Below are 20,689 nucleotides of genomic sequence, written 5' to 3' on the forward strand. Positions count from 1 at the left end.
ATGTTCATACACATCGTCACCGTGTACTGGATCCATGTTGGTTGATTATGTCCAGCAGACACAAGAGTAAGTGTGGCCTCTTACTCTGCCCGCTTTGCATGACGTGTGTATAGTTGATGTTCGATAATATCTAGTTGGTCACATAGATCGAGCATCTCTCGCTTGCGAGAATCGAGTTTTGAAACTTCGTCGTGAAGTTCGTCTAGAAGCTGCTTTACGTCACCGTCCTCATCCGGGTCGAAACGTGCTCTCGCAAGCGTTGCGGTGTTTATCAACGGAGCTTTTTGAGCTAACTGAATATCAATTTTCTGGCTATTTTCTGGCTCAAAACGTAGTTCCCTTGCATTTTTGTTTCTTTCTTGTGAAATCTGTCCTCGTAATTTCGAGGTAGTCTTCTTGAAATCATTAAGGTATTCGAGGTCCAGGTCATACGCACCTTGAAGAGAGCTTCGGTAAGACTCTAGACTTTCGAGTTGCTTCAATTCGGCCAGGAGGTATGTTTCAAGCACGGTTTTTCTAAGCTTGACCTGGTCGATATTAAGCGGGTCAAAACTAGCTTCCTTGTCTCCCCTCATTCTCACAATCAAAGATTTCAGTGGGGGTAGCTTTGTTACTTTTAAACGCGCGGAAAAAGATTTGGGTAGTTTAGTACTGAGCCAGTGTTGTGTCAAGATTCGTTGTGTTTCGGATATTTTCGAGTGACTTTGCTTGGAGTGTGTGAATCTCTCGAGCACATTGTTCATGGAAATACCACATAATTTCTCAAATGACGTGAAGGTCTCGTTTCCCAACGTTTCCCATTGCTTTTCGATTAGCTTACTCGTGACTCTTTTTCTATGCGTTTCTTTCACAGCCAACGGGATATTCTGTACATTTTCTGGACTCCCGTCTGTTATTGTTTTTTTCACAACGGCTCGATCTGTATCCAAGAGATATGCGGCATTATGATTCTGACCTTCCTCATTGCCTGAACCCGGAGATCCGGGTACCAGATCTGTGTATGAAGATGCAGCTTCATCTACCGTATCTGGGGTTTGTTCACGTGAGATTTCCAAATCAGGCTCAGCAGCTAATGAGAGTTCATCTTGATTCTGGGAGTCTTGCAAAAGGTCATCCTGTAGATGTATGTTTTCTGATTGCCCATCATGATAGGAGGGCAATGCAGTGTCACTCATTCCTACCTTGGAACTTTCTGTTGGGTCTGCTTCTGCACTGCTCATTGCCATCTGATAGCAAAATGCCACTGGTAAATATATTGTTTGTGTATTTCGAGAACGCGCATCGAGCGACCTGATGAGCCCCGCATTTCAGATGGAACACATCGATTGACAGATGATTGAAGACCACAAATTGTTTGCATGTATGAGTACAATTATTGGTGAAAAAAATATAATTCATCTTTATGAGCAGTCAAAGTATATAACTATCGGGAACTATCTTAGGCTGAAACTGTCTAAATTTCAAGCACGCGAGAGTTGGGTTAGCTGTTGACTCTCAGACGTAAGCATCTGCCTTCCGTGACGAGAAACCGGTTCAATTCGAAACTTTTTGAATCAATTTTTAAAAATATAAAAGAATTGCTCCAGCGAAGCACATCTAGGCGAACTCTGCTTCAAGCCTCTGAGAGACCAGCTCTCCTGACACTAACATTGTATTTGCGACGGTCTTTTTATAGTTCGGGCAACCATCATTTGAGTCTTTGACGAAGGTTACCATCTATTCTGTCATACACCCCTCGGAGAGTGGAAGACTTTACACCATATCTGGCACATACGTAGTTCCTGATGTGATTTTCGATTCGCGCTCTGTCAGAGGCGCTCAAGTCGTTCTCCACCAACTTGAGCGGAGGCTTCAGAATATGGCTTGTTGGTGCCTCATTACCGGATCTAAACTCAAAGATTTTGTTTAGTTTCTTATCCATGATTGATAGTTCCTCTGTTTCTGGGTCTTTGTACTTCGGCGGAATTATATTCTCATGGACCCAGTCAAGGTACTTTGAGATCTGCTTCTTGGACAAGCACACAATTTCATCGATGGGCATGTTGTGGTTTCGATTCCTGAAGCAAGGAAGCTCTTGATCTTGTTCAATCCACTGTATCCACTGTTGTATGTGGAAGATTTCTGGCGAGGCGAGGAGATAGAGATGGAGTACGTACTGGACCAATCCAAGAATCTGTATCTCCGGAACGGTCAGAATAGAATATAAGCTTTGCTGTTTGAGAACCCCAAGAGTGATCTCCAGAGCAAGTTCGTGGTATACTGCGAGTAACTGAGGGGCATGTGGGATACGAAGATCAGTAAGAAGCTTGAAAACTATGGGGTACGAGTAGTCAAGAGGCGTAGCACAGACGTTGCGGAGGTCAAGGTCAGTAGACCACTTCGCTAGCAACACGTAAAATGCATCTTCCACTAGTACCTTTGACGGAGAGAAAACCGCGGCAGAACTCACTGGCAAAAGGATTCTCATATCAGGAGGAAGGAGAGAAAGGGCATTGAGAACAGGTACCTTGTTCTGTGAAACCATTTCAATGTACTGATCGATGAAAACAGGGTAGCGATTTAATTGGCGGAGCGCCAAATAGATGAGAATGTACAACTCGCTCACGCTTGGGGTGGTATTGCCAAACGTCTGTTTCACGAAGCGAACCCAAAGAAGCTTTAGTATGGGATCCGCAGCGGCAATAAGAGATTCGACAGCGGTGCTGCCAAAAGCGCCATAGAGATGCCGAACCACTTTTGGTGTGACATCTCGCAAAATATACTGAAAGCATTTGTATTGGTGGACAAGGCCGTCTGTGCCGTAAAGCCTCTTGTCGCCCAGATTTGCCAAAATAGAAGCATCATTGGTAGCTTTTGAAGAGGCTTGCGAGCCGAAGCCCGTGTCTGTAAAGTGGATGTTCAAACGTTTTGTCTGAGTATAAGATTCCCCATCTTCGTCCTCGATGTCAAGATCACCCTCCGCAATGTGGCCGAACTGGCAGAACTTGCGTCCAGCGTCCCGCTTGTAAAGCCTAGAGCGACAGTTGTCGATGCCACATATGGGGCCTCTGATCCATTTTGTCTGGGACATCGAAGTTACCGACTGGTATTTACAGAGTACTTGAGAGATGTGCAGGAGCTTTCCGTTGAGAAGAGATGGAGGAGTTTAAACGCCAACGCGCCGCGACATCCTGCAACCGCTTAGTCAGCGGTTGCTTGGACCAGCATGATATGTAAAAGGAACGGTACGGTGGTGTATGTCAAGCGGGCTTCCAGCATGAAATGCCAGAAATTTATAGAGGAGTGGAGATGAAGTATACCCCGGAAGCCTTTTGACCTACAATTTTGTTTCTTCATGCGAGAAATCTTCGTAGCGAGAATAGTGGCAGTGAAGAGTGCGGTTATAAATGCCAGAGACGGACTTTGCGCGTAAGTCCGAGGGCTATTTGTGGGGCGGAACCAACAGAAGGTAGAGTGCAAACGCCTTTGGGCAGGGGCTTATGTCCGATCACCAGCTACAGTGGTCACAGGTGTGCCAAGCGAGAGTACGGCCCGGCGCCCTAACTCCGTGGTGATGTGCAGGACATTGTGGGGATGTTTCTCCACCAGTACAGCCAGCGGGTGGTCAAGCCGTTCAATCCACGATTCATCTAGACCTTATCTGGGGCTGTAACCCAGATAAAAAAAAGCCTCAACACGCCTCTTTTGTTGCTTAATGAATAAAATTAAATGAGAGTAAGGCTTGTCCGAAAGTGAACCGCACAGGGTAAATTAGCCAAAACTCAAATTCGGAGAGTGTCCACGGCAATATATTTTTTGTTGGATCCGAAGAGGGGAATGCGGCCGCTTCTCACAAACACGGATCCGGATGACGAGAGATTAAGTGACGCTCCACCGGCTATTTGGCCTTGACGTTTCCCTTGCCCCGTGTTCCGCGGATACTCACCGATCCAGAGGTGGCCGTCAACGTGCTGTGTTTTCTGCCCCGAATTGTCTGGGTTTCGCTTCTTTGGTATTTTGGGCAGGGGAGATGGTCCATGTTCTCGCTGCCGGTGTTTCGTGGCGGCAAGGTGCAGGCATACGGGGATATTGTGACGTTGCTTAAGGCCGAACGTGGCCACTTATGTTCAGTCCGTGTCGGGCTTTGGACCAACTCGCCCGGCCGCGCATGTAAACATGCCCTTTAATGAGGGGACGCGCTAGCCTCCTATACCGGCTCCCCTGGCCGCTAAGGCATCACCTCAAAAACTATATAATACACCCCCCATTCCACCAGATGGTCAGGATTTTTTTTACCATCGAAGGGTTTCTTTCATTCTTTACGCACAATGATGAAATCAGCCACCTTTAAAGCAATGCCAGCCCGGGCGATCGCCCCCGCAATGGCCAGACTCTACTCCAACTTGCCTTTGTCTGTCCCAATCACCCTTCCTAACGGGCTCAAGTACGAGCAGCCAACTGGCTTGTTCATCAACAACGAGTTTGTGCACCCTGCGCAGAAGAAGTCCTTTGCAGTCATCTCGCCCTCCACTGAGGAAGAGGTTGCCCACGTGTATGAGGCTTTGGAGGAGGATGTCGACTCCGCAGTTCAAGCTGCACAGGCTGCGTTCGACGGCGGCTGGTCCGCTGCCGACCCATCTGTCAGAGCAAAGGCGTTGAACAAAATCGCCGATATCATCGAGGAAAACGCCGAGCTCTTTGCCTCCATCGAGGCTTTTGACAACGGTAAGTCTATCTCCAACGCCAGAGGCGACGTTGCCTTGGCAGTTGGCTGCTTCAGAAGCACCGCGGGATGGGCTGACAAAATCACTGGATCCGTGGTTGAAACCGGCGAGTCGCACTTCAACTTTACCAGAAGAGAACCTTTGGGGGTCTGTGGCCAGATCATCCCTTGGAACTTCCCATTGTTGATGTTCACCTGGAAGGTGGGCCCTGCTCTTGCCACCAACAACACGATTGTCTTGAAAACCTCCGAAACTACTCCTTTGTCCGCTTTGTACCTCTGCAAGTTGTTGCAAGAGCAACAAGTTCTCCCTGCTGGTGTCTTGAATGTGGTGAATGGCTTCGGTAGAACCACCGGAAACGCCATCACCGAGCACCCTATGATAAAGAAAGTGGCCTTCACTGGGTCTACTGCCACCGGAAAATTGATTATGAAGAAATGCTCCTCGACTTTGAAGAAGGTTACCTTGGAGTTGGGCGGCAAGTCGCCTCACATTATCTTCGATGACGCCAACATTGACGTGGCCGTTCAGAATGTGATCACTGGTATTTTCTACAACTCGGGCGAAGTCTGCTGTGCCGGCTCTCGTCTTTACATCCAAGAGGGAATCTACGAGGAATTCGTCAAGAAGTTTGTTGCTGCTGCTGAAGCCGTCAAGGTCGGCAACCCATTCGACGAGGAGGTTATGCAAGGTGCCCAGAACTCTCAGAACCAGTTGGACAAGATCTTGGGCTACATCAAATCTGGTAAGGAGGAGGGTGCTACTTTGTTGAGCGGTGGAGAGAGATCGGAGGGCAAAGGTTTCTTCGTCAAACCAACCATCTTCGGTGATGTGACCGAGTCCATGAAAATCGTCACCGAGGAGATTTTCGGCCCTGTGATTACTGTGCACAAGTTCAAGACCACGGACGAGGTGGTCAAGATGGCCAACGACAGTGAATACGGCTTGGCCGCTGGTATCCAGTCCACCAATGTCAACACCTGTATTGATGTCTCCAGAAGAATCAGGGCAGGTACCATTTGGGTCAACACATACAACGACTTCCACCCTATGGTTCCTTTCGGCGGTTTTGGAAGCTCTGGTATCGGCAGGGAGATGGGTTCTGCTGTGTTGGACAACTACACCCAAGTCAAGGCTGTGAGAATGGCTCTTCACTAAGTGGATGCGACATACTTTGTAGCAAACATTCATACAAATCGAACCTTTTTCAAATCTACAAGCTTGCTCGTAATTATGCTTCACACCGGTCCCTCCTGGGAAAGGATGGGTGACATTCCTAGAAAGCTTGAAATTTCTGATGCCTTATTCGGTAATAGACATACTTAGCCATCATATGATAAACTGTCGAGTACAGCACAACATGCTATCAATTCTTATTTGAAAGCACGCCGTGTAAGCCCAAGTGAATATATGCCAGAAGGCATTCCGCTTAGATCCTTGCGCCGACCACTTTTAATCAAGCTGCAAGTGACCAATTCTTTATTTCCGTGGAGCCTGTCAGCTTCATCGAGTGATCTACTTCCTCGCCGCAAGATCAGCTAGCCTGCAGAGCACGTCAGGTGCGCGCTGTTCACGTGAGCACTGTGACTGTGTTCTTGCTTGTCCCTGGCGGTCCAGTCCTGCAGATATGCGCCTCACGCTCGCTCCCGGGAAAATTCAAAAACTTTTTGCCAAAAATTTTCGTTCCACCGTTCTACCTAACTTCCACCAATATTGACAAGATGGTATGTGCTCTCAAAATGCGTATACATGTTACGACCCGAGATACCCGGTAATAAGGACGCTTCCATAATGGATTAGGATACCGACGGAACTCAGATGCCTGCTCCTTCATGTCTTCGCTTTACCGAAGAGTTGATCGAGGTCAGCGACCACCTCTGAGTGGATATACAACTTGCCCCTTGAGTTAAAAAAAGAAGTGGGTCTGTCCTTAGAGGCTGGGTTCTTTAAACCTCGCCTATCGGGATAGAACTGAATTGGTTTTGATGTAAATTTAAACAAACTCAGACCGTGACATGCCGTTCTGCAGGCTCATTAATACTAACTTCTACAGAGTGACTCCGTTACTATCAGAACTAGAAAGGTTATCACCAACCCTTTGTTGGCTAGAAGACAGTTCGTCATTGACGTCTTGCACCCAAACAGAGCCAACGTCTCCAAGGACGAGTTGAGAGAGAGATTGTCTGAGTTGTACAAGGCTGACAAGGACGCTGTCTCTGTCTTCGGTTTCAGAACCCAGTTCGGTGGTGGAAAGTCTACCGGTTTCGGTTTGATCTACCAATCCGTTGCTGACGCCAAGAGATTCGAGCCAGCTTACAGATTGGTCAGATACGGCTTGGCTGAGAAGGTCGAGAAGGCTTCCAGACAACAAAGAAAGCAAAAGAAGAACAGAGATAAGAAGATCTTCGGTACCCAAACAACCCACGCCAAGAAGGTTGCTAAGAGAAACGCCGAGTAAGTTTCTCTTTGATGCCTTGACGACCCTAAAAGAATTTTTGTCCCCCGATAATAATCCTTTGATTTTTGTTAATTAAATAGTATCATTGTGGTATTATTTCTTTAGGGATGCATATACTATTTACTAAATAAAGAATCAACACTGTATTTTTAAGAACACCGCACAGCGAGACGTGTTTTTCCACCCTTTATTCCGTGAGTATATATTTCCAGCGGTTCAATAGATTTACTCGGAAATTCCCTCTTCATCATCCTCTACCGGGTACGGGATGTCAAAAGGATCGGTTTCCTGATCACCAAGTCCTTCTGTATCGTCGTCTGCAAAGAGTCGTTGCCAGAAGCTGTCTTTGTCTGGTGAATTTCCTAATACCTCTTCAAACGCATGGGTACATACCGTGCTGTCATAGCTCACTCCAGAGACAATTTTGAAAATTTGCTTGTAGTAATAGATGAGTGACTTCAATCCTCTGAGATAGCCCATGTCTGGAAGTGAAGGATGCGCTGGTGGCACTCTGTACGTGCTCGCGTCATCACCAATAACGCTCTGAGCAAAGTCAATAATGTGAACGTTAATGCCTTCAGTCAGCAGCGGGGCTGCACCGTCATACATTAAAAGCACAGAAGAACCATACATTCGGTAACCCTTCAAATCCTCGAACGATAGGTACAATTCTTCCAACTGCTTGATGATAAGTGGTATCTTTTTCACTATGGAGAGCGTACTGATGCCATCAAAGAGAAATTTAGCCAAAATCTTAGCAAATGGCATTCCTCTCTTGAGCTTTCTCCCAAAGTATTTGTCCTTCATATAATATGACTGTGTGGCTTTGTTCCAGACTTGTAAACCACAGACTCGTACCCCAAGCTGCCTCGATGTCGTTGAGGCACATTTTTTGCGCTGGGACATTTGTTTGGAATCACTTGCCTCAACTCCATATTGACGAGTTCCCATTTTCAAATCCAAAGCACAAGGCTTTTGCATGTCTGCAGTCAAATCTTCGAGTAAGATGAAACGCTCGAAACGCGTATGTTTCCTCAAAACGGGGTTGATCAACTCTCTTGAAACCGGCATATCGGGATGTTTACCCAAAGTATCACTATCCACATGAACTTGGTCATCATCATCCATATGAAACACTTCCTCCGATCTTCTGCTCTGTGGAACAAAGACCTCTTGGATGACTTGTGCCTGCAAGTCTCTATTTACTGAAGTGGATCCAATGCTGAAGTTCTGTGCGTCATTCAAATCTGATGAATTTGTCGGACACAATTCGGGGGAGTGTACAAAATCGTCTATCGAAGACGAGCTCGGCGCACTACTGGAAAATTGTTTCCATAAAAGATCTGGAATCATATGGCGGTTGTCGTCAAGCGAAACCTCCGGAGGAAGGTCATCCCTTGAAAAAGACCTGCTTGTCTGCTTTGTGTTGTCGTGGAAAGAAATTCCACGCTTGTGTAGCAGTGAGGACTCTGTAGCTGATCGAGTGTCAGGCATGCCGTTGTCTTGAAGCTCTGTAGATTCATATGCACCATGGTTCTCCTCAGGTAAACTGATATTCGCTGATTGAGGGGCCGATTCCTCTTCACGCACGATGCTAGAGTAACGTACATTGAGCACACCAATATACTTGGGCATGAACCTCCAAAGCCCTAGATGTTTATGTTCGACTGCCTCATAAAATAAGTTTTCTCTGTTCATCAATGCCTTACAAACGGCCTTCTCGCTGAAACGGAAAATCGCAGTATGTCCCCCAACTTTATTCTTGAATGGCCGTAGCTCAACAGATAAAGGATATATTTCATTCACGGATATGGCATCTTCTTTGTCGGTTTTCTGATGCCGGTCTTTGGTTTCTTTCTCAGCCGTGCTCTTCGATCTCAACTGAAGCTCAACCTCATCGCGAGAGTGCTTCTTTATCTTCGTAAGCTCTCCATGAGAGCCTCTATCGAATTCCAAATCAGCCATTAGGTGTTGTAGATGGTCTACTTCGGAGTCGTCGTTTTGTGGCAAGTGCGCCTCTGCCTGTAAATCAAGGTTGTCGTTCATGGGGGTGTGGGGAAAATAGGTGGCTGAGGACACCGGCTCAAGCATGGGCTGGAGCAGCTCAGGGCCTGGCCCTAAGTTCTTGGCGGACTTATTTGATGACGTATTCTCATGAGGAGATGTTCTTGTGTACTCCGAGTGGTGGTGGTCCTCAATATCAATAAGGGCACCTAAATTGACGCCATCCCCACGGAACAACTTCAAGGAACGAGCTGCTTTTCTGCCTGTGACAGCAGGGGCGCCGTTGTCGATTAATGGAGTTTCACTTGGGATCGCCATTCTTCAGCACACTACAAGTATTGAGTGGGAAGTGGATCATGGGGTTATGTTATGCCAATCGAGCTTTTGTTCCTCGAGTAATCAACAGCCGACTGGGTCTCCTTTTAATTCTCTTCTATGACGATATCCTGGAAATTTATAAGAGATTTGGCGAGGTCACGAGGTCCAGATGTGAGGAATAACGAAAGCCTGGCGCGAGTTTCCGAGGGAGGCAAAAGCGGCGTGCTCTGTGTTGCGGAACTGAACACTCCAAAACTAACCTGGAAGATTTTAATATGTATTAAGTGTGTATATCCTCTGTTGGTCTGAAACAATGCGGACGTCAGAAGAAAGAGGATATAGGTGACAAAGAGTGGGTTTTCACTCGCTTTTTTCTGAGTAGATAGCCGTGCCGTGCGCACGCTGTTTGTAGGTAGGAAATGGCCCATGACGCGAATAGGTGCAAGCTATGTCAAACTAGAAATAATTTGATGGACCCCGCGTATGAGATTGATAAATAGTGCATCCCAGGCATACAGAAAAAGTATGACTTGTAGGAAGCCAAACGCGTCGGCTGAAACTTATCATGGCCCAGCATGACACGTCGCTTGTATATCCTTATTGTATTCCTTGTTCCCGGCAGTTGATGCCTGAGATATTTTTGGTTGCGCCCCGCGCTACAATCGGCCAGTACGCACGTTGGCAACGTGGGACCATACACGAGCAAAATTGAATTAATCGCCCAGTGATATTCGCAATAGTGTGCTTTTCGTTAGCCTCTGCCGTACGCGACGTTGACAAATTTTGCTCTTCATTCACTCGCTTAAGTCTCTTAGAATGAAACAGAAGATATTTAAACCATCAGATGCCATGTCACGATTCTAAACACAAGTAATATTGCGAAGCAATAACATTGTTCACTCATATTTTTCGGCATTCTTTTAAACCAGGCTTTTTGCACAACCTCCTTATGTTGTGCTAGAAATTACATGATATTTTCTACCCATTTTTTTCTAGATTTTGATAGGTGCCGGCCCAAGTCAGACGTATAAATACCCTGGCTAAAACAGAGAACAGTATTATATATAGCAATATATTATGATCATTGAGATATAATTGAAAACAGAAAGAGTACCTCAAAAACCATAGCTCTTTATAAGGTAATCTCATATCTATATTTATACAATCCAAACCTTTAGCCTTACAAACTACGTATCCAAGTAAAATTTCATTAAAAAATGTGAAAGAATTCACAAAGTAGGCTGAACAGTTCTTGAGGGCAAGGCGAGAAGTTCGCGGCAGACCCACTTCAATCATTGGCAACAATGTATCACAATGCGAGTCTATTGTTAGTTTTTCAAAACAAAATGTTTACTGTATAAAGCGACCATCTTGATGACTTTGCATTACCTACTATTTCCTCGGAAGGAACGCGCTATCCTGTTGCGCGTTGTCTCACGCGAGCTATTTATAGATCTGTATAGATCTGAGGACAGTAGAAACACAAAGCTAGAGGGATTTCCTGAAGGTAAGGCAGTTTCCTTGTTTCCAAACTGTTTTTGAGTTGTGCATTCGTGTAGCATTGACAATTGGAGTAACTAAATCTACAGAATGCCGACTTTTCATAATGCCTGCATTCGCATCGACTGGAAACCGAACCACAATGCATCCGGCATAAGAAAGAGCCGAATAAAGAAAGACCAAAGGATACAAGTATTGTGAGCTCGCGTATCCGAAACAAAAGTAACGAATAAGTGATATCTCATAATGGCACCTGAGTAAAGTCATTAGTGCCAGCCTATATGATTCTGATCTAAATATACCAGAATTACCTGGGGCCATTTCTGCCTGATTGATGATCATAGCTTCATTTGGAAACGCGAATTCATTGGATAATCTGCTGTCAATAGAAAACTAAATCAATCATCCTAATTCATAAAATGGAAATAATGATCATGAGAAAAAGAAGGATACATCTACCGGTGCCAGACGCACTGGTAGGGAGCCAAGCTAACTTTTAGCGCGGGTGCTAAACTTTGTATACTTTGTTGTGCGCGGTGGACCGGGCCAGGTCTGAGACTCTTTCTGCCAAACGAAAACTCGGATAGATTTACGCAATTTTCTAGCTAGATCACGCAGCTTCCACTGAGGTTTGATTCTAATCCCTCTGAGACAAGGATCCCATATATATAACTCTTAAGTGCCCAGGCTCTGCCATCATCGACGCGACTTCTTCTTGCTCTTCTTTTTTGTCACGTCCGTCTCATTGACTAGTGCTCGATTTCCATAAGCCTACACAACAGACATCATCACCCGGCTTACCTATGAGGTTTCTTCAGAGTTTGTTTCTTCGTCTTCGGCTACAAAGACGGCGTCATAAAAGTCTCTCGATAGTGGCAGCAGCGTTATTGTTGCTGGTCGTGTTCTCACTTCTCTACTTCTGGAGAGACTTCGAAGAGGACAGCTTGCCATTCGTGAAGGATCCCAAGAAAGAATGTGGATTGCTTCCATCTTTCATGTGTAATTGGAGGTCTACTTTCGGTCTTGTAGACTATGACAGTAACAAGCCGTTTAATCCACAATTATCTTCATCAATCAATAGCGACACCAGCCGACAACAGCAGAAAATTAACAACGAAAAAGACGAACCCAAAGATATCAAACAAGGTGGGAAGAAAATTTCTTTTGATGCACATCTAACCAAAGCTGAAAAGATCAAACTCGGGCACATAAAAACATTCTCGGGGCACTCCGATTCGGCAAGACTTGCCACAGCGCATGCATTTTACAAAAACATATTCAAGGATATTATAAATGCGAAACCTGAGATTGAAAACAAATTGGAGAACTACAAAGATGATACTTTCTGCAGTTCTGAACGATATGATGACGGAAAGTACGACCCACTTTTCTCGGAGAAATATCTCTCTTCTTTTCTTCAATTGAGTGACTCTGAATTGAAAGCATTGACTGCCTCTCACAAATACATGATGAATCATCTACCTGAAGATGGACCTGCAGGATTGTACAAGGGTGATGGTATTGTGTTCGTTGGAGGTGGTAAATTCAATTGGCTCACTTTGCTATCAATCAGAACCTTGAGGGCCAAAGGGTGCGAGCTACCTGTTGAGATACTAATTCCCACATTGAAAGAGTACGACATGGAGCTATGCACCAAGGTTTTTCCTGCTTTGAATGCTAAATGTATGTTCTTGCCAATGGAACTTTATGGAGATGACTTGGAGTTCGCTTCCAGCTTGTCGTTTAAAGGGTATCAGTATAAATCACTTGCCATCCTTATTTCAAGTTTTGAAAATGTCTTGTTGTTAGACAGCGACAATATAGCAGCCTTCTCTCCAGAACACTTGTTTAAGAACGAGCCATTTTTGTCGAGTGGCTTGGTTGTCTGGCCTGATTTTTGGCGGAGATCCACATCGCCAAGTTTTTATCAAATTGCTGGTGAAAAGGTCAGTAAGAAAGAACTTCTTCCGAAGTACGTTGAAAAATTTGGATTTTATCAGCCACAATCAACATCTAGTAAAGTCAATTGGTTCACCGAGGTTCCATACCATGAGCGTGTGGGAACGATTCCTGACCCCTCTTCGGAATCTGGCCAGCTCATGGTTTCCAAAAAGTCTCACCTCAAAGCTGTACTTCTTGCGTTGTATTACAACTCATACGGTCCGAAATTTTTCTACCCAATTTTTTCGCAAGGAACGCCAGGTGAGGGTGATAAAGAAACGTTTCTTGCCGCAACGGTAGTTCTCAAGAAGTCATTCTATCAAGTTGGGAAGTTCTTAACTTCGCTTGGAAACGTAAAAAATGGAGAATACAAGGGACATGCCATGGGACAATATGATCCTGTTGATGATTACAATAAAAATCTACAAAAACAGGATTTATTTGCCACACTTGAGGGAACTGAGCTAAAAGATGCATTGGGTAAAGTTGGCGATCCTAGAATGTTATTTCTTCATGCTAATTACCCAAAATTAGATCCCTGGGCTCTAAGAGAAGCCGGTGAGACACTAGATGCAACCGGTAGACACCGGTTGTATGGATGGGGTTTGAGATGGCGCACGGGAACAGATTTGGAAATGGATATCTGGAAACAAATGGATGCGATACTTTGTTCGGAAAAATTGGAGATTGACCATTTTAGGAATGTGAATCGAAAATTTTTATGTGCTGAAATAGCAGCTCAAATCAGGCATTTGACGAATACGGTTGACAAGTTGGAATAAATGCGACAAGCATACCAGGACATATCTACAGAATAATTTTTATTTTTGCAAACGCTTCTACGACAATTAATATTATATCAATTCAGACTCAAAATTGATTCGAGTGGCTTCTGAATTTACTACCTGGGAGTATGCTCACGAATCGCAAAGTGCACGCAGACTCAGCTGCGTGAGCACCCCTGCATGCACAATCCCGCTTTCGAAATGCGTGAAGTTCTCAAACATAGCTTTTCCATACGTAGCAGGAGTTTATAAGCAAAGTATCAGGAAAACGCTAGTCTTCATCATGGCAATCACATTTACACTTTTATTATCGAGACAAGGAAAAGTCCGATTGTCCAAATGGTATCATGCCAGCAGTCAAAAGGAAAAGGCCAAGATCACTCGAGAATTGACCACCATTATCTTGTCTCGAAGAGCCAAGATGTGCAATATACTAGAATACAAGGATATGAAGATTGTGTATCGTCGGTATGCATCGTTGTTCTTTGTCATGGGTATCGATGCACTGGACAATGGATTATTAGCACTTGAAGTGATTCATCGATACGTAGAGCAAATGGACAAGTTGTATGGCAACGTTTGTGAGTTGGACATCATTTTTGGATTTTCCAAGGCCTATCATATTTTAGATGAATTGATCCTAGATGGTCATGTTGTGGAATCTTCAAAGCGAGAAGTGGTGAAAAAGGTTACTCAGCAGGATGAATTGGAGAATATGGACGAATTCGAGACTATTATGACATAACCTTGGCATATTTTAAGTCAGCTACGACATTTGAAAGAGCCGGCTCAATCAGAATTCTGGTGGTCAACTAAGATTGTTTAATATCTTCAGGTCTTGAAGGTGTTTCTGTATCAAGCGCTTGTGGGTTCCGAAATATACTAAAAAACCTTCATCTTAATAGCAGCTTCAACGTACGCAGCCAAGAGTTCATGTGTTGTCTGGAAAGACACTTTTGCCAAGCCGTCGGGAGTCATTGAAACAGATGTGTGCTTATTTTTTTCGTGCAGATATTCGCTAAAAAAGATATTTGATCGGGAGGTGAGTTGACTGTGTATTCGTTCTTGAAAGTACACAGTCCATACGGAGCGCAACATGGCGAAACCGTTGATAAGAAGCCCCCAAAAGAATCGTATTTTCGTGAGATGCAATTTAAATATCTAGATGATTGAAGACTTAATAAACATGAAAATACACATTATATTTTCTATGATTAGCTGCAAAAGTTATTCTTCCCACAATTGCAGTCGAATCCCAGTTGTCAGCACCCCATTGTGTACTGCATTCAGTAATCCGACTCCTGCGATGCTCTTCGGTATTTCTCAACTCTGCCTTTTTCAAGAAATTTATCAAACCACCAAGCATCGTAGAGTAATGTCAGACGACGAAGGTTTTGATATCGCAGGCTCTCTTGCACTTGCTGCAAAGAACGATGCCTCAGACTCTGGCTTCAGCTCCGATTCAGGGTCAGATTCAGACGCTTTTTCGGATAATGAGGAACTTCAAGACATCATTAGCGATGATGAAGACGAAGCCGAGGATCAACTCCCGGCTAAGAAAAAGCAGAAAGTCACCAAACTCAGCGAAAAATTAGCTATGCCATCGATGGAGCTTTCCGATGACGAGGAGCTGGGGAAAAAGGACTCGCAAGATATCGCATCTTACTTTGCTGTAAACAACCCCACTGCCAAGAAGGCCAAGGCTGGAACATTTGCCTCCTTCGGACTTTCGAAATTTATTTTGGGAAATATTGCTAGAAAAGGATACAAACAGCCCACGCCCATCCAAAGAAAGACTATCCCTTTAATTATGGAAAATAGAGATGTGGTGGGTATGGCCAGGACGGGTTCAGGTAAGACAGCTGCATTCACATTGCCTGTGATTGAGAAATTGAAGGCCCATTATGCCAAGGTTGGTGCTAGAGCCGTTATTCTTTCCCCTTCCAGAGAATTGGCGTTACAGACGTTTAAGCAGGTCAAAGAGTTCAGTAAGGGCACAGATTTGCGTTCCGTGGTCCTCATTGGTGGTGATGCCATGGAGGAACAATTTTCTTCAATGATGTCAAATCCAGATATCATTGTCGCTACTCCAGGTAGATTTTTGCATTTGAAAGTCGAGATGGATCTAGACTTGAGAACTGTGGAGTACATTGTTTTTGACGAAGCCGATAGATTATTCGAGATGGGTTTCGCTGAGCAGCTTAACGAACTTTTGGCTGCCCTCCCCCTGAATAGACAGTCGCTTTTGTTTTCTGCCACGCTTCCGCGTTCTCTTATTGATTTTGCTAAGGCGGGATTGACCAACCCCGTTTTGATTAGACTTGATGCAGAAACAAAAATCTCCGAACTTTTGCAAATGGGCTTTTTTTCTGTTAAAAAGACAGAAAGAGAGGCTGCGTTGTTGTGCATTATCCAAAACGTCATCAAGATCCCTTTGCCTTCTCCAGAAGAACTTGCCAGAATCAAGAGGGAGAGTAAAAGAGCTGATGATGTCACTGACGATGAAGATGACAACCACGACGCTTCAAAGAAGCGCAAAAAGTTCAAGAAAGAAAGGCTTCCCCCAGCTAATGTCTTGCCATCCCCACACTCCACAATTGTCTTCGTACCCACGAAGCATCATGTTGAATTTGTCACACAGATGTTGAGAGAAGCTGGATTCCTCGTCTCGTACATTTATGGCTCTTTGGACCAACGTGCAAGACGTGAACAATTGTACCGGTTTAGAATTGGCCTCACGAATTTATTGGTTGTGACAGATGTAGCTGCTCGTGGTATCGACATTCCTGTGTTAGCTAATGTGATTAATTTCACTTTGCCAGCTTCCTCCAAAATCTTTATCCACAGAGTCGGTAGAACTGCGAGGGCTGGGAACAAAGGATGGGCTTACTCTATTGTAAGTGAGAGTGAGTTACCATACTTGCTTGACATCGAGTTGTTCTTGGGAAAGAAAATTTTGCTCACCTCTATGCACGAAAAGAAGTGTGAATTACTCAAGGCTCAAAAAGGAGACAATTATGTGGAGCCAAAAATCTCATACACCGATCGCATGGTTCTTGGCGCTCTCCCTAGAGATCAATTGGAGCCTGTCGAGGAAATGTACAACACTTTGATAAAGAGCAACTACGATTTGAAAGTGATAAAAGATGTTGCAGTCAAGGGAGAAAGACTTTACTACCGAACCAGGCAAGCTGCATCAGCAGAATCTGTCAAGAGATCCAAGGAGCTTTTGCAAACGGGTTCTTGGGATGAGCAGCACTTGCTTTTCGGTCCCAACATGGAAAAAGAAAAAGACAATTTTCTCGCCAAGCTCCAGAATAGAAGAGTGAAAGAAACCGTTTTTGAATTTACTAAGAAGGGAAAGGAGAAGGAAGAGGATTCCATGGTCACCTTGATGAACAGGAGAAGACGCCAACTTGCGCCTATTCAAAGAAAGGCCAAGGAGAGAAGAGAATTATTGGAGCAAGAGAGATTGGCTGGCTTGAGTCATACAGTTCAAGACGAAATCTTGAAGGGGGAATCAGGCGAAGTCGGGTACAATGTGGTGGATATTGAGGCAGATGACGATGAATTGGCCAATGCTTTCGAAGACGGTGACAGTGTCTTGCATCAAAAGCAAAAACAAAAGAAGAAGTCTTATAGAGACCCGCAGTTTTTCATCAGTCACCATGCACCTGCCTCAGAAATTCAAGATCAGCAATTCTCAGTCCCTAATTCTTTCGCGAACGATGCTGCTAAAGCTACTTTTGACTTGGAGAATGACGATAAATTGCAAAAAAATTCCCAAGTGATGAAATGGGACAAGAAAAAGGGAAAATATATCAACAGTCAATCTGTGGAGGGGAAGAAATATATTATCGGAGAGAGTGGTCAAAGAATTCCTGCAACCTTCAAATCCGGAAAGTTTGATCATTGGAAGAAGCAAAGAAATATTGGTGCATTCGGCGCAGCTGTTTCTGAGGAGCAAAATAACGAGAAGGGCAGCAGGCGTTTCAAGCATAAGAAGGTTGATGCTCCAAGAGCACCTGATAAGTATAGAGACGACTATCACAAGCAAAAGAAGAAGGTGGACAAGGCTGTGGAATCTGGAAGGAAAGTCAAGGGTTTCAATAAACCTGGTCAGAGACAGGAATTAAGGTCTACTGAGGACATAAGAAAGTCCAGACAGTTGATGGAGAAAAAGCAAGCGAAGAATGGACGCGGAGGCAAGAGCGGAGGCAAGAGCGGAGGCAAGAGCGGAGGCAAGAGCGGAGGTAAGAGCGGAGGTAGAAGGAGGTAAGTTCCGTATCAGCTAAACTCACCTACAATATCTCACCTTAACAACAATTTTTCATATTCCTTTGCACGAGCAATATTTTACTATAAGCTAGATCGTATCATTGGAGTACAAGATCATGCTGGTGCTCTTTGTGAGAATGATCTTCAATCTGAAAACTGCATATTTAATATCTTCATCTATGTTTCTTTCTGTGTGTTATTTTTTCCTCTTTTTCTTTGATGAAAGATTTTCCTTTCGCTATCGTAGTAATCAAACTAGCCTGCCTGTAACATGCTATTCATCTTCTACTTCCACGGCCGTATGGATGGTAGCCGCCTTTCTTGTAGCCACTTCTACTTCCTTTACTTCCGCCCCCACCACTGGCATTATTCCCGCCTCTTCTAGGGCCTTTCGGAAGGTTGAGTCTGCGACCATTACTATCGCTGTCACTATCACCCCGGTCTCTGCGGCCACCCGTACGAGATCCATCGGAACGGGCTGCAGCAGGCCCTTGTGGAAGTCTGGAAATTACATTGGAGGGAGCGTTGGTCCCAGCTGGCTCTTGGGGGGTATCCCCTCTAGAAGATTGTTGCTGGGGGTTCAATGGCTGTTGATTTGGTTGTTCACCTGATTGCTCATCGCCATTTTGCAGAGCCGACACACCAGCTTGTTGCTGCTGGAACATGTACCACTGCATTCTTTGCCAGTATTCTTGCATCATTTCAGGGGTGGCACCCGCAAAGTTTGGCTGGTTTTGTCCGAACTGCATTTGATATTGACCATAAGCATTCGCGTATGGGTTGTTATACTGATTTTGTTGTTGTTGTTGTTGTTGTTGTTGTTGTTGTTGTTGCTGTTGATTTTGATTCTGTTGATGTTGGCCGCGAGGCTCAGCTCGCTTGACCTCCATAGCCTTACCCTTCAAGGTCAAATATTTGTTGAGACAAACCTTATCTACGGCCTCTGGTGAATCGTAAGTGATAAAACCGAAACCCCTAGATCTGCCGGTATCCTTATCGATCATTAGTTGGGCATCAATAATACGGCCAAACTGAGAGAAAAAATCGTTGAAGTCTTTTTCATTAACTAAGGGATCGATACCTCCGACAAAAATCTTTCCAATCTTATCTTGCTCTTCTCTGGCAATGGCCCTCTTTGGGTCAATTAGTTTACCATCTAAAATGTGATCTTTTTTGATTACTTCATCAACCGCACGAGGGTCCTTAAAGGTCAAGAACCCAAAACCACGAGATCTACCAGTATTCGAATCCTTCATGATCGTGTAGTCGAGAATTTCTCCGTACTTCGAGAAGTAAGCGACCATTCCATCCTCTGTGGTGTCCCAGTTAAGACCACCAATAAACATTTTTCCACTGTCTCTTCCCAAGTTAGAAGGAGGCTGGCTGTTGAAAGACTTCTGGCCATACAGCTGTTGCTGTTGGCCGTATTGCTGTTGCTGCTGGCCGTATTGCTGCTGTTGCTGGCCGTATTGCTGTGGAGGCTGTTGGCCATATTGACCACCCTGATTCTGGCCATACTGACCTTGCGGCTGCTGTCCATAAGCCAGGAATTGCTGTCCTTGAGCGCTCCCGGCACCCTGGGCAGGAGGCTGCGGAACACCGTATTGCTGGTTCTGCAATTGAGCCTGTGCCTCCTGAGATACGACCGGCAAAAGTTGTGCGTTGGCAGAAGTACCAACATTCGCTTGGTCCACGCTTGGGGTTGCAGTACTGGGGCCGTTTGATGTGTTTGAGCAGGCAACCAGGGCAGTAGATGCATTTGCCGGTACTGCGACTTCTAGCTTCTCGCTGCTTGAGTCATCCTTGGGGGCCTCTAAAGCAGCAGTATCTGTCTCCGCACCTTTTGTGGAAGGCTTCGTCTCAGTCTTGGAATCATCATCGTAGAGGTCCTCGAAGAGTGCTTCATCATCATCGAAAGACGACATTTTTCCTCTCTGGCAATGTGATCTGGATACTCTGGTAAATCAAAGCTGGAAAGCTAGCAACAGAAAATATTGATAGCTGAGACGTGAATTAAGAAGCACAGGTCAGGATTAGCTGTTCGACAAACTTCGGGTCTCTGCTGGGTTAACGATACAAAACCTGGACCGACGACTTTACCCAGAGTCTCACAGTAGCCTGCGCATTTTTTTGGGCGTCAGAGAAAAAAGTCGTGCGCTGGTGGTAAATATTGCTAAAAAATACAAAAGTAAAAATTGGACGAGTCCGGATTTGAACCGGAGACCTTTCCCATGCTAAGGGAACGCGCTACCAACTGCGCCACACGCCCTGGATGGTCCCTAGTATTATGAAACAGCCTGGAGCTGTCTCTTAAACTACGAGTAGATCGGTTTATAGATAGTTCAGCCTTAGTGGATAGGCCTAGTCTATCTGTCGTATTCTCGATGTCTAAAAAGTGTTATCCTTCTTCAGGGATGTCTCAGCCTCACGCTCCTTTATAGTTCGGAACCCTTCTATACAGTAGGTGAGGGGTAACCCCGATCAGGAATGTTTAGACTCTTCGTCCTTCGTATTATACAGGATGCCCAGAATCTATAATCTGGCTCATGTCGTATCATAACATTATCTCCCCAAAATTAGAATGTTCGTCCTCGAACATTTAGTTATCATGGATAGAGGAAAGCCTCGAAGTACCTTCGCCGCGTCTGATTATTCTGTGACGGCGTACTACCGCGTGTTCTCCGGTTGTAGAAGTGGAACTC

General features: G+C 44.9%; 10 protein-coding genes and 1 non-coding gene across 11 annotated transcripts; 5 read left to right on the plus strand and 6 right to left on the minus strand.

Moving 5' to 3' along the window:
* Positions 1-110: 110 nt before the first annotated feature.
* On the minus strand, positions 111-1,049 carry METBIDRAFT_21125 (uncharacterized protein; the record flags this gene model as incomplete). Its single annotated transcript, XM_018855037.1, has 1 exon — positions 111-1,049. A coding segment is annotated over one exon (939 nt), but the record flags the coding sequence as incomplete, so codon positions are not given.
* Positions 1,050-1,687: 638 nt separating this feature from the next.
* Positions 1,688-3,070, minus strand: METBIDRAFT_9714 (uncharacterized protein; the record flags this gene model as incomplete). Its single annotated transcript, XM_018859445.1, has 1 exon — positions 1,688-3,070. One exon carries the CDS (start codon positions 3,068-3,070, stop codon positions 1,688-1,690), a length of 1,383 nt encoding a protein of 460 aa, XP_018713932.1.
* Positions 3,071-4,361: 1,291 nt separating this feature from the next.
* On the plus strand, positions 4,362-5,861 carry ALD5 (aldehyde dehydrogenase (NAD(P)(+)); the record flags this gene model as incomplete). The annotated part of the gene is made up of 1 exon (XM_018859446.1): positions 4,362-5,861. One exon carries the CDS (start codon positions 4,362-4,364, stop codon positions 5,859-5,861), a length of 1,500 nt encoding a protein of 499 aa, XP_018713933.1.
* A 514-nt stretch (positions 5,862-6,375) lies between these two features.
* On the plus strand, positions 6,376-7,161 carry RPS24 (40S ribosomal protein eS24; the record flags this gene model as incomplete). The annotated part of the gene is made up of 2 exons (XM_018858340.1): positions 6,376-6,427; positions 6,757-7,161. The coding sequence occupies exons 1-2, from the start codon at positions 6,425-6,427 to the stop codon at positions 7,159-7,161; spliced, it is 408 nt and encodes a 135-aa protein (XP_018713934.1). The 5' UTR covers positions 6,376-6,424.
* KCS1 (inositol polyphosphate kinase) lies at positions 6,937-9,483 on the minus strand (the record flags this gene model as incomplete). The annotated part of the gene is made up of 4 exons (XM_018858341.1): positions 6,937-8,216; positions 8,259-8,630; positions 8,691-9,312; positions 9,385-9,483. 4 exons carry the CDS (start codon positions 9,481-9,483, stop codon positions 7,387-7,389), a joined length of 1,923 nt encoding a protein of 640 aa, XP_018713935.1. The 3' UTR covers positions 6,937-7,386.
* Positions 9,484-10,875: 1,392 nt separating this feature from the next.
* Positions 10,876-11,556, minus strand: METBIDRAFT_105591 (uncharacterized protein). Its single transcript, XM_018853800.1, has one exon. The coding sequence runs from the start codon at positions 11,323-11,325 to the stop codon at positions 10,972-10,974; it is 354 nt and encodes a 117-aa protein (XP_018713936.1). The 5' UTR covers positions 11,326-11,556; the 3' UTR covers positions 10,876-10,971.
* Positions 11,557-11,786: 230 nt separating this feature from the next.
* MNN21 (alpha-1,2-mannosyltransferase MNN2) lies at positions 11,787-13,706 on the plus strand (the record flags this gene model as incomplete). The annotated part of the gene is made up of 2 exons (XM_018857005.1): positions 11,787-12,003; positions 12,106-13,706. 2 exons carry the CDS (start codon positions 11,787-11,789, stop codon positions 13,704-13,706), a joined length of 1,818 nt encoding a protein of 605 aa, XP_018713937.1.
* Positions 13,707-13,948: 242 nt separating this feature from the next.
* On the plus strand, positions 13,949-14,778 carry METBIDRAFT_29916 (uncharacterized protein). Its single transcript, XM_018855512.1, has one exon. The coding sequence runs from the start codon at positions 13,993-13,995 to the stop codon at positions 14,452-14,454; it is 462 nt and encodes a 153-aa protein (XP_018713938.1). The 5' UTR covers positions 13,949-13,992; the 3' UTR covers positions 14,455-14,778.
* Positions 14,779-15,084: 306 nt separating this feature from the next.
* On the plus strand, positions 15,085-17,988 carry METBIDRAFT_76475 (putative ATP-dependent RNA helicase; the record flags this gene model as incomplete). Its single annotated transcript, XM_018858533.1, has 2 exons — positions 15,085-17,914; positions 17,975-17,988. The coding sequence occupies 2 exons, from the start codon at positions 15,085-15,087 to the stop codon at positions 17,986-17,988; spliced, it is 2,844 nt and encodes a 947-aa protein (XP_018713939.1).
* An 862-nt stretch (positions 17,989-18,850) lies between these two features.
* Positions 18,851-19,348, minus strand: METBIDRAFT_18975 (uncharacterized protein; the record flags this gene model as incomplete). Its single annotated transcript, XM_018854826.1, has 1 exon — positions 18,851-19,348. A coding segment is annotated over one exon (498 nt), but the record flags the coding sequence as incomplete, so codon positions are not given.
* An 835-nt stretch (positions 19,349-20,183) lies between these two features.
* On the minus strand, positions 20,184-20,256 carry METBIDRAFT_t67. Its single transcript has one exon. It is a non-coding gene; the product is annotated as a tRNA-Ala (tRNA).
* Positions 20,257-20,689: the final 433 nt, after the last annotated feature.

Source organism: Metschnikowia bicuspidata (genome assembly GCF_001664035.1).
Source record: "Metschnikowia bicuspidata var. bicuspidata NRRL YB-4993 chromosome Unknown METBIscaffold_1, whole genome shotgun sequence".
Lineage (NCBI taxonomy): Eukaryota > Fungi > Ascomycota > Pichiomycetes > Serinales > Metschnikowiaceae > Metschnikowia > Metschnikowia bicuspidata.

What these genes read in the sequence shown, in the direction of transcription:
- METBIDRAFT_105591 (XM_018853800.1), bottom strand. Translation starts at nt 11,325, where the DNA reads ATGATCATCAATCAGGCAGAAATGGCCCCAGGTAATTCTGGTATATTT.
- METBIDRAFT_29916 (XM_018855512.1), top strand. Translation starts at nt 13,993, where the DNA reads ATGGCAATCACATTTACACTTTTATTATCGAGACAAGGAAAAGTCCGA.